This window comes from Amblyomma americanum, chromosome 3 (assembly GCF_052857255.1).
Source record: "Amblyomma americanum isolate KBUSLIRL-KWMA chromosome 3, ASM5285725v1, whole genome shotgun sequence".
In the NCBI taxonomy this organism is placed as follows: Eukaryota; Metazoa; Arthropoda; class Arachnida; order Ixodida; family Ixodidae; genus Amblyomma; species Amblyomma americanum.
This window is the reverse complement of record NC_135499.1, coordinates 203,943,935-203,961,573: the sequence shown is the minus strand read 5'-3', so window position 1 is coordinate 203,961,573 and position 17,639 is coordinate 203,943,935. Positions and strand designations below refer to the sequence as shown.

The 17,639-nt window shown below is 44.0% G+C and overlaps 1 protein-coding gene across 3 annotated transcripts; it reads left to right on the top strand.

Moving 5' to 3' along the window:
* Positions 1 to 99: 99 nt before the first annotated feature.
* Positions 100 to 16,866, top strand: LOC144125915 (uncharacterized). Of its 3 annotated transcripts, none has more exons than XM_077659727.1 (9): positions 100 to 356; positions 1,618 to 2,121; positions 7,711 to 7,845; positions 8,522 to 8,611; positions 9,334 to 9,465; positions 9,886 to 10,024; positions 11,660 to 11,866; positions 15,290 to 15,368; positions 15,965 to 16,866. In XM_077659727.1, the coding sequence occupies exons 2-9, from the start codon at positions 1,621 to 1,623 to the stop codon at positions 16,083 to 16,085; spliced, it is 1,404 nt and encodes a 467-aa protein (XP_077515853.1). In that variant the 5' UTR covers positions 100 to 356; positions 1,618 to 1,620; the 3' UTR covers positions 16,086 to 16,866. The 3 variants fall into 3 exon arrangements, with proteins under 3 accessions (XP_077515853.1, XP_077515854.1, XP_077515852.1); XM_077659728.1 differs by having other exon boundaries at positions 111 to 323; XM_077659726.1 differs by lacking the exon at positions 100 to 356 and adding an exon at positions 545 to 658.
* Positions 16,867 to 17,639: the final 773 nt, after the last annotated feature.

Below are 17,639 nucleotides of genomic sequence, written 5' to 3'. Positions count from 1 at the left end.
ATCATTTAAAACTAGTGAAAATTATTGCTTGCTTTTTTAAACATGCTAACAATGCCAAACATAAGGCAATAAAGTCCGTTTGGCCAAACACAGCCAAACGCCAAATGGCCAAACCAAACATGTGCGAAGCACGTTCGCCGCGCTCGCTTTCCTTGCCTCGCGTGTTTTTGACCTGCTGGTTATGCTGGCGACATGAATGGTGAAGTGTGCTTGCAGGGATGGAAGTGAAGCTCCTTTATTTGTGTACGAAAAGGAAATAGTGTTTTCGTAGCTGTGCCGCTTCGCTTTGTCATCGAGAGGAGCTGCTGTTGGCATCCTACGCTGTACGTACACAAGACTGCCTTCTTTCTTTTGCGGTAGGTCATGACCATTCGTGAAAGTACTCCTTGAAACATGACAAATGGTTAAAGACGTTTCACAGCAACCACCACTAATAACGCCCAAGCTATAGTTGGACAGTCAGATTGACAGCACGTGACGTTCAAAGTAGTAGAGTGATGGTACTGGAAGTTAGCTGAAAACGCGCGACGCGTGCGATCAGTGTTTGCTAAAGAAACACGTATCTCGAGGATCAATGACAAGCCAACGTGAGTGCGGGAGTGTATATAGCAGACGAGTGCTCAAGTGCCAACAGTGTATTCAGTCATACTTCGCACTGGTGGGTTCTTCGGAAGGCGCCTGAGTTTCGTTTAGCAGTCCGTGTCATTGGTCTACATATGCACTCGTATTCGTGTACGCTATGGCGGACTGCTGACTGTTAAGACGTGACAACATTTGCCTTTTGTTCTCAATTCTACATATTTTTAAAGCGACTTTTATACTGGCGACGCTCGTGCTTGCAACATCCTCCCCCGCCATTTTCTCTATTTATGGGTTAGCCCTCCACCCGCACAGCCCAAAACTGTAACCTAAATCCGCCTATTTAATTCTGCAGTGTGGACCTGGCATGTTTGATCAAATTTCTCTCGCCCTCTACAGCCCCCAGAGTGTAAGTGTGAACCATAGTCCAAGTGACAGCACATTCCTAGCAGAGTTGTGCGTAGAGTGCTAAACGACATATTCTATAGAATGTTTTTTTAGTGCACCTTTTGGGTAGATAATTGCGTTGTCGGTTGTACTTCTGTGCTGAGGACAAGGAACCTCAAGCTTTCTTCTGTTATATACAAAGACAAGTCATCTGCATTGTACTGCAACTTGTTCTGCCACTTGTACTTATTTCAGTGATTGAGTCAAGGAAAGAACGACAGCTTAAAGCTTTGCCAGAATTATTATTAATCAATTAAATGCTTTTGTTTGATGGCGAATGGTTAACATGGTTGGAAGGGTTTCATTTGATGACTTGGATTCCACACTGTAGAAAAACCCCTCGTGAGAACAGAAATGAACACACTGAAACATGCCATAGCACATGTGCCCATAAAAGTCCTACAAGCCCTGTTTCTTTTTTCTTAACTTGCGACTCCATATTGCTGTACAAGTAAGCTTTAATTTTGGTGAGACCCACCATCATTGGAGCTTCTGCACCAAAGACAGTCGCATGCACTGGCTGCAGTGTTATTTTTCTACTGAAGGGCATGCTTCAAAACAGTTTCATATTTTCTCTGCACTTATGTGCAGGCAATGGCTTTCTGGCATCAATATCAGCCGCCACCACCCCTGCCTCCGAGCAACCAAGCCATTGGAGGTGCTGCTTGCTCTGCGGTGCCTAACCAGGGATACCCAGCATGGCCGCCTGTGTCCATGCCTCATTTCACTCCGCCGATGCCAATTCCAGGCTATGTTGCCCCTTACTGTACACCACCTGCTGCACCACCTGCTGCACCGCCTGCTGCACCGCAGCCTTTTCAGCCACCCCCGAATGTGCTTGGCCTACAGCAAGTGCAGCAGCCTTGTCTGCCTCCTCAGTTTCTCGTAAACAGTGGTGCTGCCAACAGGCCACCTCAATGGACAAACAACTGTGCCTCAGTACAGCCTTTAAGCACGCAAGCATCTAACAAACCAGCAGAGGAAGAGTCGGAGGATGATCTACGACTGGGATGTCTGCCGCAGTGGTTGCAGAGCAAGATTCAGGCATATGAATCCAGCAAGAAGGCGACGCCATGCATGAAATCAAACTCATCTGTAAGGGCCATTTTTTTCTTTTGTTTTTTGCTGTAATGTTTCTTCGTAAACGTTTTTGCATTGGAATGTCCATAACAGACACTAGCATGGTTTTAGACTTATGCTGTGCACTTTCCTAAATGGGCACTTTGACACTTTTTCATATATTTTTTTGATTAGCCACTCTGAAGGGTTCCTTGTATATCATCAAAGCCACCACGAAAGACTTATGCTAATTGGTGCATGCTAATAAGAGTTAATTCCACTCACAAAATTCAAAATGGAGGCAGGCATAAGGAACAAAGCAAATTGAATTTCACTTGCCCATCTAACTTACTCAGTGAAAAGATTGGTCCCTGCCAGTCAATACCACACCTCACTCACAACGTGACAAAAATTTTCATGACGCCAACTCTAGTGTTGCCAATCCGGCATTTGAATGTACAGGTTGTGTGACACCTGAGGTCGACACGGGAAAGCTTGGCTGTGCTCTTTGGAGCATCAGTGCATCCGTTGCAGCCGCAAAAGCAGGCAGCGTGGCAGACGAAGCGCAGCACCACTTCCAGATCCCTCTCTGCCTGCTTCATTTTGCTCCGATGCACGGTCGTGCCGGATGTACTAGCACTCCGAAGGGTACGGTCGTGCCGGATGTACTAGCACTCCGAAGGGTACGGTCATGCCTGCCCCGTTTCCCTCAAAGTGTGAAACTATTTGTACGTGCACTGCCAGTGTGGCAAGTCAGAAGACAACATGGCTCCCAGATGCCTGCTTATAACTAGGGGTATATGAATATTGAAATTTTCAAGTATGAAAATAGAGAAACAATGATTTCGAATATTGAATCGTATAGCGAATAATTATGAAAAAAAATTGCAGAAAAAGATAAATAAGCAGTTGTTTTTTCCGTACAGATATATATTTCAAAGTAGTGCATGTTCTTTGCAATAAAAGTACGCAAAGCTAAACAGACTCGGCACTGTGCAAAAAAACAAAATGCCATGTAGAATGGTTATGATGAATCTTTAGTCAAAGGGCAGCTTTAGTCAAAGAGCGCCGTGGCGCAAGGTATTTTTCTTTACATAAAGTGGGGTTCAAAGACCCATTTCTCAAGTATTTCGCCTCGGAGAAGCTGAATGCCAGGCCAGGGAAAGTTTGTACCAATAGTAAAACTAGTGGGAACCCGGCAGCACTGGGGGAGGTGCACAGAAACTTATATTGCTTGATTAAACATCCTAACTGCATTCAACCTGCAATGTGGGGATCGAAAATGAGTAACAAAATGAAATTCATGAATTGACACATCACTAACTAAAGCTAGCATGATATGTAGTTCGCACGTTAAGAGACCGGAAGAAATGTTCGAAGTATTCAAAGCTGGTGGCGCATAGCTGTGTTCGGATGGCGAGCAAATGGGCGACCGATAGCCACTGTTGTTGCAGACTGACGGCGGAAGCCAGAAATCGAAACTATGTGGCCAGGCTATTTCCTGACCAACTGAAAGGGGCCCTCCTGTCGTTGTCACGCCCGCGATTACATGTATGTCAGAGGTGCGCAGTATGCAATGCATCATGTCATAGGCTGGATTTTTACACGATTGCTTGCCCTGCCAGTGATGCCTCCACTCAACTCTCCTTTGGAAACCCATGCAAAATTCCCCAAATGGGCATTCGCTCACATCATAATTGACCCAAATGAGATGACAGAGCTCAAGCTAGAAGAGTTGTGAAAGGACGAGTGTCATAGGGGTGGGACAATACATTATGAAAGCATCAAACCATTAACCACGTGCTTTTGCGTTTTAATTGTTTGAAAACGGTGGTCAGCAATTATGTTCTCGTCATCTGATATGCAAGAAAGCCCACTTGCAAATTTCTTGCATGAGGTCCAAGCCCAGCAGCATTCTAATGTGATCACCCACGCGATAAACGACAGAGAAGAGGAGAGAAAGCCTTTGTACTGTTTTCATGGCACTTTAAACACATTGCATAGATAATTTGCCCAGACATTGGGGTTTTGCCACTGGTGGGTTTAAGAAAGTCAGCTTGATAATCGATGACTGCAGAATATACGAAAATTCACTAATATCAATTTTAACCGCAGCAGTGGCCTAGTTGCTTGAGCATCCACATCGCATGCGGGAGGTGCAGGGTTCGATCCCCAGTGCCGCCGGGTACCCACCGGTGATACAATGGGCTTTCCCCTGCCTGGTGCTCGGCTTCTTTGGGGTGAAATGCTTGAAAAATGAGCCTTTGACCCTACCTTGAGTAGCAGAAAATAACCTTGTGCCATGTCGCTCTTTGGCCACAGATGCCCTTGCACCGTAAAAATTCATCGTCACTGCCTAATATCAATTTCTTAAATTAAATGTGGACCGAATAACAAACATGTTTGATTCGTGTTCGAAATCTTGACTATTTGCACTCCTATTTATACCCTTTTGAGGCCAATTAGGGTTGGGAATCTTTTTTCCTCCCTTCTTTTGTGTTCTTTTTTTTCTTTATTGACCTTGCTGTTAGCTGATTCGCTTTTCTGGTTTATGGGGGTTTATTGTCCCAACGCGACTCAGGCTATGAGGGAGGCCATAGTGAAGGGCTCTGGAAATTTCGACCACCTGGGGTTCTTTAAACGTGCACTGACATCGCACAGTACACGGGCGCATAGAATTTCGCCTCCATTGAAATTCGACCGCCGCGGCCTGGAACGAACCCGCGTCTTTCGGGTCTGCAGCCGCGCGCCATAACCATTAAACCATTGCCGCAGCTGTTGACTGGCTTTTCTACTTTTCATTATCTTCAGAGTACTTGCAGCTCGTACTACCCTAAGGGAACCTGGGGAGTGGAAAATAGCACTCCTTACCTTATTTTTGTTTTCTTCTATTTGGGTTCAGTGTTTTCTTTGGGTTTTGTTTTCTGTTTGAAAAATTTTAAAACTCAATGGCATTGTTCGTTGGACTCATTAGTTCAGTACTGGCCACAGGATTTATCTATATGCACCATGTGCGTCTAAGTGGAATAGTGGTGGAAGCTCAGTTCCTCTGGCAGCATCTTGCAGCTTGCTGCAGAGACATTGCCCTTTCCTTCACCCGAAACGCTGCTGCAGTGGTTCAGTGGTTATGGCGCTTGGCCGCTGACCCGAAAAACGCGGGTTCGATCCAGGCCGCGACGGTTGAATTTCGATGGAGTCAATATTCTAAAGGCTCGTGTACTGTGCGACATCAGTGCACATTAAAGAACCCCAGGTGGTCGAAATTTGCGCAGCCCTTTACTACGGCGTCCCTCATAGCCTGGGTTGCTTTGGCATATTAAACCCCCATAAACTAAACCAAACCAAACCTCCACCCGAAAAAATGTTTCATACCCTAGCTCAAAAGAATGCTGTGAGAATTGACAAGCTATGCTGAGGATGTAATGCATGCTGCGGCGGTGATTTTATATCTGATGCCTGGAATTTTCTGAAGTAACAAAAGCAATCACTGATGAGGCACACCTGCTGATCTTTGATTTTCTGATCTAACTGACTATATGCATTCCAGCAGTTCTTATGTCAGACACTTCCCATGCTTTCGCACAATATTTCGTGCTTAGCAATACTAAACTACCACCCAATTCTTTATTTCTCAGAAACAATGGGTCAGCATGGTAAAGAGCACGTAGTGAAAAAGTAATGTTGCTCGGTTAATGAAGGCGCGCATGTGTCCGTTTTGAATGCTTAAGATAATTTTGATTCGATTTCCATGATGAGTGCCGGATTGCTTTCACAGTTAACTCAAACAAAATTTGCCCTGTATTCTATGCCACAGATGCAAGTGCCTTCAATCGTAGCAAAAAAAATAATATATGCGTTTTTAAGGTTTTAAAATATGATTGTGCATATTAGATGACGAGTATATTGTGCGTATTAGATGAGTGCATGCACAAGTGCCTCTTGAACCCTAAGTATTGCTAGGAGTGATGGAACAGACGGGAATATGCAGCTGCTGGATGGCTGCTTTCGATTTCTGCCCGAAATGACCTCGTTCTTTGCTTTATCGTGGCACCTAACGTTACCGTCAATGTGCATGCGCCAAAGAACCTGAAGTGACGAAAACCCACAGAGGATGTGACAGTCCCACCACAGTGTGCTCAGAGTAGACAGTTGCTGCCTTTGTCGTTGCACAGGCTGAGGGCGTAAGTCCAATTCATATTTTTTTTCAGGCGAAGTGCCTAACGAGCTAATAGCACATTAGCCACAGAACAGAGTGCAGTCACCAGGAATGCGTGGTGCCAAACGCACGTGCGCACACTTATTGTTGGGCTAGTTGGTAAGCCATGATCTCAGAAGAACCAGCGCAAAAGTACAACGGACAAGAATAAAGGAGGACGACACGGACAGAAGTGCTAAACTTCCAACTTTATTTCGGAAGAAACTAGTGCAGCTTATTTATACATTTTCCTGTCGGGGACCATGACGCACAAGCAGTAGTTCCTTCCGAAACTAGTTTGCACTTGTTTCTTCCGAAATAAAGTTGAACGTTCAGCACTTCTGACTCTGTCATCCTCCTTCATTCTTGTCCGTTGTCCTTTTGCACTGGTTCTTCTGAGAATATGCACATAGCTGGCTAGCAGATGATGCAAAGAGCAATCTGTGTTAGATGCAGTCCTTTTCCTTCCGGCAGGTGGGAACTGTGCTTGATTGCATGACCACCAAACAAAGTGCAAACTAGGCATCCAATCAGTCTAGACATCTAGTCTATACAGACAGTCTAGACTAGACGTCCAATAAATAGAAGCCAATGGCACCTAACATCCACTACTGAATATTAGCACTAAGTTCCAATATAGGAGCCTGAAAAGGGCATTTTTTGCAGCTGTTAGAATAGCGATTAATATGGTTTCAAGGCTTTTTCTTACCGTTGAGGCATTGCCAAGTACCGCTGTGCTTTTATGCAGACAAATGAACTACATGCTTTGCTTGTGTCACAGGCCCTTAGTTAAAGGTAAGGCAGCGAATTCTACCATCACTTCAAATGATTTAGTTTCTTGTTGCACTTAATAATTTGGTACAGTTGTAAGCTGTCATTTCTTTCTCTCTAGAGAGCACAGTTACAGGTGCAAGGATTATGATCAAATGTTTAGGGGAATCCCCCAAGGTGGATTAGATTTGTAATAAGGGAGTAATTACTCATTGGCATTCACCCAAGCGCAGCCATACGGCTACAAAGGAAAGCTATACAGCTTTCTCAGAAACTTCGCAGTTAAAGAAAAATTCGTCCTGGTCAGGGGTTCGAACCCGAAACTACTGCTTCACCGAAGCAGTCGCTCTAGCTAACCGGGATGGCGAGAGTGAATTGATCAGTAACTTGAAGTGGGAGCAGTGTTGGTTAAATGTTTAGGGGAATCCCCGAAGGTGGAGTAGATTATAAATTGCAAATATAAATTATAAATATATAAATTATAAAGGATTATGAATTGCATTTCATTGATAACGGTGCTCATATACTTTGCAGACCGTAAACTACACATTGCACCAATTTATTTTCAGTATTCTTCACTCGGCTATGTTTTCTTTGTGTTTCTGATTCCCGAGTTTATAATTAAGAAAAGCATGTTTTGATCCTCTGACTTATTGCAGCCACTGGCCACACTGAGAGAAGCACTGGAGGCCTTGGAAACTTTGAAGCAACTCGAGGCATTGGCTGATAGCCTTCTTCATTCTGAAAGTGATGAGCAGTGGTCAGTTCTCATGCAGCACGTCGAAGTACACCAGGTTTGTTGTTCACTGAATACTTTGTTGCTTTACATTTCTTTGGTACAAGGGCAGCTACTGCCAAAGGGTACCACCTGCAGGGTTACTGGCAGTATTCACAGCACAGTCATTCACCTGTGGCCGTTCAATTTTTCTGCCCACTTTTATTAGATTATTGACAGGTTTTTGGTTGCCGGCATGGTTAGTTACAAATAGAGTGAATAAAAGAGGCAATGCAGGGGCTTTGTGTTGCACTGGTGGCACCATGCTTGCTCTCCTGTTTCTTAAAAGCCAAGGTGCTGATGGTGCCATTTGTGTTATACTTTCCTGTGACATCTTTTTGTGCTGCCTGTTGGCTATGGTGTGCTCATGAATCAATTTAACCAAAATCAAGTTCCTTTTAAAGCATTTTCTGCCCCTTTTTCTTGTAAGGTGCTGCACCATTTGTGATGTAATTTTAGCAATGGTTGCCTCGGTCAGCTGATTTATTTTTGATCTGGCCATCAGCACCTTGTTTGTAGAGCTGTTCATATTTGAATGAGTTAAATCTCCCAGAGTGTCTGGAGAAGATGCAATCTACAGTTCGCTGCCCCTCAGAAATTTTGTTCCTATTGATTGTACATGTCACTGCCGTGCTTGGCACTATATTTCTCTTGCCTTCTTACTGACAATCCCTTGTGCTCTAATTTATGCCTAGGCAAAACTGCAGTCACGCTGCGAAGAACTTTCAAAGGAGGATGTTATGTCTCGACTGATGACCACTGTTGAGCGGCGGCATAAGAAAAGGGTAGGCTTTCACAGCTTGCACTGCCAGTCCTGAAGAAAAAGGCTGCTATTGCATCCATCTTCTAATAGTGCATAAATGCTTACTGTGAATATTGCTGTTCTTTCATCGTAGTCGCTTTGGCATTTGGCTTTTGAGCTCAAATGTCAGCATTTCAATGGAGGTGAAATAAAAAATGCTCGTGTGCTGTGCTGTGCCAATGCACTTCAAAAAACCCAAGTTGCTTGAAGTTAATCTAGAGCGCCCCACTATGCTTTCCCTCATAGCCCACATTCAGCTTCGTGACTCTGAACCCTACATTGGTGTCCTTTATGCTCACATACCTTAATGTAGTTAATGACAGCTAATTGCAGTTGTTAAATTCATGTCTTAATTTCAAGTTGATGAAGGTGAGCAGAGGAACAGCCAAGTACTGAGATTTCACTGCACGTTAAAGAAGACGAGATGGTTGAACTTAACCTGAACGCACACTGTTACTTTGTTGAATGAAGTTGCATTCACTTAACTTGACCACCCAGTGTAAAATGTCCAGCTATTATTGCCGTTGTGCTTTGTCAGCATTTTATTGTTTGATATAATGGGATGTTCACTGTGTGGCCTGAGGACACAGTAAAGGGCTATACATTTACCAAGTGCGTTCATAGGCCATATGCCAAGATGTCCAGCAGTTAGTGCCTGCAGTGCTGAGATTACAAGAGTACCATTCCACTTTCATTCTCATCTAGGAGCGGCTGAAGAGACAGCGCATACGACGTATGCAAGAAGCCGAAGAAGAGAAGATGCGTGTGGCCACAGTTGAAGCAAATATCAATGCATGCCGTCAAAGGATATTGGACAAAGCAAATCAGGAAAGACAGGTTAGATGGATTGTTGTGTGTGCTGGGCCACTGCTGGCAGTGAGCTGATATTTATTGTGTATATACGATCAAACAGCCTTCAGAGCGGTAGGTCCCGAGCTAAGTATAAATTGTACAATGCTTGTAGACAAAATCGTTTCGCTCAGAGTTAATATAAAAAAGAACTTACAAACTCACTTTATATGTTTGAGGTTAGAGACACTGTACCTGAAAGTAGTCAAGGAAAATCCCTGGGAGGGAATTGTGTGCAGAAGAATAAAAAAAGTGCAGTTCTGCATGTAGGAAGGAAATGGGACATTAGTAGAAATGGTAGTTTTGGTGCTACAGTTCACTTGTTTGGTAAGTTTTACATATTCCTAATCCGTTAAGGCTTTACCATTTAGTACCTGTAACCTTTCCTGTTCTGGTTGTACATCACAGGAAGAAGAAATGAAAGAGGAGGTAGACTCAATCCTCAGTGAAATCCGCTTCAAGATCAACCGCACAAGAGAGTACCTGGAGAAGCTGGAAGCCCTAACACAGCTTCGGGCTGCTCGCAAAGAATCTTATCAGCAGAAAGGTGTGCACGTGCAGCTCAAGATAAGCCTTGTTCTACCGATGAGCAAGGGTTTAGAGTAAAGTCCCTCAAACTTCATAAAGTAGCGACATCTCCACTCCCTCCTTCGTTTCTCTCTCCCGCAAGTGTTGCTTCTGCATCAAAGATGGCGGTCAACACCTACCTGTAGAGGTGTGTGACGGCCGCACCCAGCATGAGGGAGAAGGAAAGAGGGAGGGGCAAGCAAGGGACGGCTTTATTTAAATGTTGGCATTACTGTACAAAGCTTTAGGGGCTTTACTTTAGGACCCGGCTGCCTAGCTCTTGTCTTTGTATGGTGTAAGCAACCCACTGCTGTTGCTGAACAGCTGTGGCATTACACTGCGGAGTGTGAGGTTGCATTTATGTTGCCAGCCACAGCGGCTGAATTTTGATGGAGTCGATATACAAAAGCGCTTGTGTACTCGGATGTCAATGCATATGAATACCAGAGGGTTGATATTAATCCGGAGCCCTTCATTGCACAGCGCATCATTTTTTGGATGTAGCCTTGGCTTGTATAATGCTCGCACATTTTAGCCATCTTAACCTTTTGTTGTAGTAGACTGAAAGGGTAACTATATATAGCAGGTAATGCTGCACAGAAAATTAACTTACAGCTTGCCAGAGAGGTGGTGTGTGAGCAGGTGGCTTGCATAATATTCACACAGTTTTGAGAAAGGTTGCTTCTGCTGCAGAATGTGGCTATGAGACAGGCAGGGCTACATCTTCTCATGTCAGTGTTTTTTTTTTCTTTTACATGTGTCTTTACAAATCTGCGAGCCGAAAACTAAAAATATTGCTCTTTCTGCTACTGCTTGGTCTTAAATTATAGAGTTTCATTCTCTCAAAAACATTAGATTCATTCTTTACTTCAAAACTGCAGTGCTTTCTATGGGAACAGCTCTTGTATAGTGCATCAGAGTTTTGAGCTCACTTGAACCCGCCATGGCCGCTGAGTAGCTTTCGCATTTGGCTGCTGATCCCAAGGTCGCGGCTTCGATCCTGGCCGCTGCAGCCGTAATATTTTGGTGCAGGCAAAATACAAAAATTCCTGTGTGCTGTGCAATGCTGCACAAATCCTAGGTAGTAAAAATTTAACCGGATCCCTCCACTGCAACATCTGGGTCCTTGATCCAACCTTGAGTAAATGAAAAATACCGTGTGCCATGGCACTCTTTGGCTGCCGATGCCTTTGTGCCATAAAAATTCACTATCATCATCACCACTACAGCATATCTCAAAACCCATGTAATGCTTCAGGATATTAGACCTTACAATTTGCGATTTTAAACTCACTCCTATTGTTTTGCATATGTGTTTGGTTATGTGTAGCTGCTGGAGACTGTTAGCATTTGTTTGTTGGCCTTAAAAAGTTTACCTCGAATCTACTGCGCAGAGATCATTGGGTGGCCCTTATGACTTAATGCTATGTTTGGGGTTAAAAGCAGTTATAGGTATTCTAGTTCGACAGGTTTCAAGTACTAATTTAATGCTGGTATTTGTGCAGCATTTGCATTTGTGCATTGCACTTCATACAGCTTTTTACGTTGCACTACTCTTTGCTTGCGCGCACCATGTCTCATGCATCGCTTCATTTTTGTTTTTCCTTTTTGGCAGGCCTCTATGTTGCTCAAGAAGCAGACAGCAACTTTGAAGACGGCATTGTATCTGTACGGCACCTTCTTGAAGACCAGCTTTCAGATTACCTGAAGGAAGAAACTGCGCTCAAGGTTATGCTCGAAACAGAACAAAAGGAACAGTATGAGAGCAGCAAGCTTACGAACAAGCAGGAAGCAGTTCTGAGAAGTTTGTTTGGAAGCACTGGTATGTCTCCTTTCTTATTTTTTTTGTTCATTACTACTTGGGCATGGAGCATCATGTAGTTCTAATGCATATCTGGGTATGGGTTGATGATTTATTGTTTGGCATCACAATTAGAAGCCTCCAGGGGCTTTTCAATTTTGTAAAAATACAGTAGCTGACAGATTTTTCAGACTTTGATACTTCAGACCTTTTCAATACTTTGGACCTTACTGATTAACCGTCACACAACTCATAGGAACGTGTACATATTCACAGTCATTTTTCGGACTGAAACAGACACTAGCAGCACTCTGAAAGTTCGATTTTTTGGCCTAACATAAATGTGAGCAAGCATCTTTGCCAAAACAAGCCCACTTTTCGCTCTGTGGAAGGCGCCCTCTTGTATTTTATTGGGTAGATTTGGCGATATCTGTTCCTCATTGCTGCCACTCGCGATAACAGCTGGCCTAAAAACAAAGGCCTGTGAGATGCACGCAAGGCTGGAGGCAGCAGGCTGCAACCACGTTGCAGCAGTATTGGCGGCAGTCACCTAGCACAAGCAGTCATGTTTGCCACTGTGGGATAAAGTCTGTTTACAAACTTCCAAATTTGCACATGTACCCAAAAAGTCTTATTTAGAAAGTTGTACAGAAACAAGAAACTTTGAATGATGCAATTCATTATAGGGTAGCTTTATTATGGGCACTTTTTTTCATGCTGTGAATAAGGGAGAGTGAAAGAATAAAAGGGCACCATGTGCAAAAGTGTATGAAACTGTGATGGCACTTTGGGCTGCACTGCTTGCATATGCAAGAACGAATCTGGCTGTGCCAAATAGGTTCGCCTTATCAGTGGATAGCACCGTTAGTATGCCATGTTCAAAACAAGTGCTTCTCGGATCTCGGCATCTTGGATTTCGTCTTTTTGGTCCAGAGCAAGGAAAGGAACTTCCAGATAAAACTGTTACCTGCACAACTGGGAAGTTCTTCCGATACTCTTGCATTGTCCAATTAACATTTTTTTTATGTGTCCCGGTGCTCAACAATAATCTTAACTACCGTATTTGCCCAAATGTAACACGTGGGCCAGTTTTTTGGGTGGGAAACATGAAAAAGAAGCGTATGAAAGGTCTGGTAGAAGTTTGTGAGCAAATTTATCTCAGAGAACAGCCTTGTTGTGCATCGTCTTCTGAGGAGGGCAAGGCCACCATCAAGCCTTAACAAAGTACTACTGCAACTGCTACTACCGTTGCCGCATGCACATTCCACATGCCTCCCCTTTTTTAAGAGAGCTGCGCAAAAGGTTCTCAGGTAACACTGATGCGAAGACCATCACTGAGTCACCACGCGCCATCACTGCATCGACCGTGTGCTTTAGAGCCCTCATCATAAGAAGTACCATAAAATTCCGAACAAGCACCCCCCACCCATGCAAGGGTGCCCCCTAACTTCACTGCTAATTTCACCTTTCCACGCTGTTCCGGGAAAGACCCCCCTCCGCGGCTTTGTCACGCACTGCACCCAGGCAACACTGGCCTGCCCCATCCAGTCCAAGAATCCAATCCAATCCAATCCTGCTTTTCAAGTCATTCGCATGCCCATTCGTCACGCGCCATTTGTCTTGTTTTGGCGTTGTCAAGTCGGCAATGCATTCGTACACAGCGGTGAATAAACTTGAGATCATACAATGGCATAAGTAAAATGGAAGGAATGTTCGCCAAACGTCCCGAGATTCAAATTCGACCGGAAACAGATACGGGAATGGGGACAAGAATTTCGTGAAGTTGCTACACCAAAACTTCGAAGAAAGTTAAGTAATGGCACGCCGGTGTTTAGTGAATGCGTGGATGATGCGTTCTTTGAGCGGGAAAAAACGGCAGGACATTTTAAATCGACGTGCACTGCACTTTTTTTTTTTTCTGACGGGAAAATGTCACTGCCGTCTTGAATTTCGGCGCCGTTCCGGGATAGCGTCACCCCCTACTTTGCCAGTAATTTCGACTTGCGCGGGGGGTCGCTTGCTCGGAATTTTACGGTAAACTTTTCTCAGTCGCTCAACAGTGCGGTGAGTCATGCCGTGCAAGCATCGGTCACCATTTTCAGCAGCATTATAGATTTTAGCATTGCGCTTGCCACCACTGCTGCCACGTGCCGCCAATATGGAGGGAAGCAGCGAGAGCACCTTTTCACATGTAGTAGCAACACCAAGCTTGCCATGCACGCAAAGTGGATTTCTGCTGTTAATGTGCAACAGCAGTGCTGCGGACGTTGAGGGTGCCCACCAAAGTTTCATGGAACAAAAAAAAAGTCATTTATGTCTCGAGCGTTCTATCACGTTTTCCTCGGGACGAACCGTAACATTCGTGCCCGGTAAGCTAGTGCACCGTCTCCAATGACAATTTTCTCACTGCTCCACGACTGCTCCGATCTGTTATGCACCATGCCAGTCACATAAGTTGAATTTTCGTGGCCCACACCTTCTATTAGTCAACCGGAAAATCAAGGTGGTGTTTCCAACCACACCCCCCACCCCCCATTTTTTGAAGTTAGCAGCTGACTTATACAACGCAGCAATCAGTATGCAAGTAAATGTGGTATGGTGTGCTCTTGTCTCTGCATGATGTTCATTTGTAATGCTAGGGGTGACTTTTCACTTCTATTTTCGGTGAAAAAACCCCGCATTACATTCGTGTAAATACAGTAGTTAAATACAACGATGAGGTGAGAAAGCTGGCAAGGTAGCACTGGCAGTACTTAGCACAAAGCAGGGTTGAAAGGAGGTCACTAATAGTGACCTTTTTTCTGCAGTAAATTCAGCCTGGCTGATGACATTGTCTGATAATAAGACAAGTGTGTGGAGACCTTCCTGCTTGTGATGTGTAAATTACCATCCTTATCTTTGCTTGTTTTCTGATATAAACCTTGCCTTTTTTTTGCTACATGGTACACCATGCATATTCGTAATTTCATCATATGTGCGCACAGTGAAACGGCCAGTAGGAAATGTTTAACAACAAAGGGATGCGGTGAGACTTCTGTCAGTGGCACTTGTGTCACTGCTGACAGATCCTGTGCTTGTTTCCAACGTGCAGGATTAGAAAAGCAAACTATCCTCTTTGAGCATCATTTAATAAACATTCCTTTAGAGCAGACTGTGCAATAAGTGAGGCACTTATGCGTTTGACAAAACAATGAATTTCCTTCTGTATTATAAAATTTTCTTGTTTTCTGAGTGGGCTGCAAATTCAGAGAGAAGCAAAGATACAGTGAATGCGGTCCATTGTCTTTGCATGAAGAAATATTCAGCAGGAACCTTTAATATGCTCATATCACTTCATGCTACGGGTTTCATAATATTATCAGCAGGAGATGTTTTCTTGTCTGTTTTGATATCAGATGGCAACACTAATATATGCCTGTATGCCATCACTGTTTGCTTGTGCAGAAGTTGACCCTGCTGTGCTCCCATTTAACAAACTATACACATCTTCAAGCGAGAACCTAGAGTCTCTGAGATGGGTGAGGTAAGTGTCATTTTTCCTCATGAGCTAGGCATTAGTTACGTCAACTTTTCGTGTACAAGTTTTGTTCTACTTTTCTTGCCTTCATCATTGCGTGATGGTTTTTGTATGTTTTCCCCTCTCTGAACTACGCGGACCAGCTCTGAACTCAGAAGAGGAACTGAGAGGCTATGTAGTCTTTTCAGTCTCATGGCAAACGAGACGAACTGCGCAACAAGAACACGGACGAAAGGGAGGCAGACACACACTAACACTGCGTTAGTGTGTGTCTGCCTCCCTTTCGTCCGTGTTCTTGTTGCGCAGTTCGTCTTTTTTGCATTATGATCAACCAACTAGCCCGACAAGTCCTGTTGACTCATGGCAAAGCATGTAGTGCTAGCAAGCACTGGTTACAGGAAATGGGAGAGCACAAGTCTAAGCACCTCTTCGTGTTCCTTTAAAAAATGTATCATTTTCACGCTCTGTTGTCTGGGGAGGTTGTACCTTTATCAAGTGGTCTGGAATCAAAGGGTGGGCTTCTCTACCTGGCTCAGTTGAGGGCGCACCAAATGTCAACTGATGTGTGGTTGTGTTTTTATTTTTTTTCTGTTTTATTCTAGAAATTCATGGGACCAGTTTCTTGTGCCTCCATATCATCCTGGTGGCTCCTCTGTGCCTGTGCAATGGGTAGTGCCCCCGGAGCCTTCTTCCCACTCATGGGCAATGTTCTGCGTGCCCTAGTCTGAAGATGATGGTTTGAAGAAAACTCATCTGGTCAGGGATGGTCATGACCCAGTGTATATATAGTTGGACTGTGATGGCAGTCATGGAACTTAAAATGGCATTCAAAGCATGTCTGTGCTTTTGCCTAGAATCATGCATAATGCTAATGTTAAAAATGGAAAAGTCCTTTAAATTTTAGCTGAAAGGCGACCCACATCAAACCTGGAACATGTTTTATGTTTTCTGTTACACCCCTTGACTGCAGTCAGCATGTCTGTTTTTATTTGCGATACGGATTAGCCTGCCTACCTCTCCTGTATAAGCTGTAAAATAAATTATTCTCTCTGTACTTGTTTATCAACTTCTACATTGTTCAAAGGCGGTAGTTTTGTGAGAAAACAAGCTATGCAGACATTTTATAGTTCAAATGTGCTATGTGTTTTTGAATACTCTGTTGCAAGCGTTCATTCCAAAAAGTTCTCATTTTTGCAGCAATGCTGCATGCATGAAAAGATTCTTGTTTTCTTTCATATTTCAGTTCTCAAATGGTATTGCTCTGTGACTTGTGACCAAACGCAAAGGAAAAAAATTCATTTTAAATTGGACCTCAATTTCATCTATGGTGTTAAGGAGAATGTGATGCAGAGCATGAAATTAAGCATTGAATAAGCAGTCTGCAGTGCTGATTAGTGTCAGTGCCAGAGCCATTTAACAGGGAACTGGTTTGTTTTGCTAGCAAGGGCACAAGAACCATTCCAGCCCGCATGTGGGAACTGTTGGGTCCATTAAACATGATACTTCTGCACTGTGTCTCAGTTTCCTGCAGTGGTGGGGTTCGGCTTTCTAAAGCGTCATGTGCGGCATGATGGCAGCCACATAAAAGAATTTATTGAAACAGCTGGCTCAAGTAATACTTGGGGAAAGCTCCTAGCACAAACTTGGGTTTTGCATTAGTACCCATCAACAGTACAGTGATGGTTGTGTTGCGCAACCAACATTATTGGTTGTGCAAGCTTGAAAAGATCTTCTTGGATGTGATCACATACATGCTTGGTAAAATTCGGAGAAACAGCTAATTTTTATATTAGATGCGCTAAGGTACCTGCTGCAGTTGTTATTTTGCAGGTGCTTACTTACGCACCTTCATTAAGATTTAAACGTGACAAACAAGCCGGAGCGGATCCGCGGGTCCAGACTCTAGGTGCAGCGCGAGGCAGGGGGACCAAAGATGGACTTCTTTCCCAATTTAGATTGCAAGGGATGCACAGTTAAAGGCATTTCTGTCGCGACTTTCTGCCGTCCCAATTTACGCCAGCCTCCAGACCGTCCTCTCCATTATTCAGTCTGCACCAACCTCGTGTGCGTCTTTCTGCACCAGGCATCAAAAAGAAGGCTGATTTATCGCCGAAAGCATTAAAACAGGCCACTCTTGAATGTTTGCATGACAAGCACGGACACTGTACATATACACCGATGGCTCAATGACCCCCTCCAGTTCCTAGGGCTCCGTGGTCATCCCCGTAAGGACCATAGTTAAGAAAGTGAAAACATCACACCAGACTTCATCAACTG

What these genes read in the sequence shown, in the direction of transcription:
- LOC144125915 (XM_077659726.1), top strand. Translation starts at nt 575, where the DNA reads ATGACAAGCCAACGTGAGTGCGGGAGTGTATATAGCAGACGAGTGCTC. An exon ending in AGCGGCGGCATAAGAAAAGG is followed by an intron (nt 8,612 to 9,333) that starts GTAGGCTTTCAC and finishes ATTCTCATCTAG; the next exon opens with GAGCGGCTGAAGAGACAGCG. An exon ending in AGAATCTTATCAGCAGAAAG is followed by an intron (nt 10,025 to 11,659) that starts GTGTGCACGTGC and finishes CCTTTTTGGCAG; the next exon opens with GCCTCTATGTTGCTCAAGAA.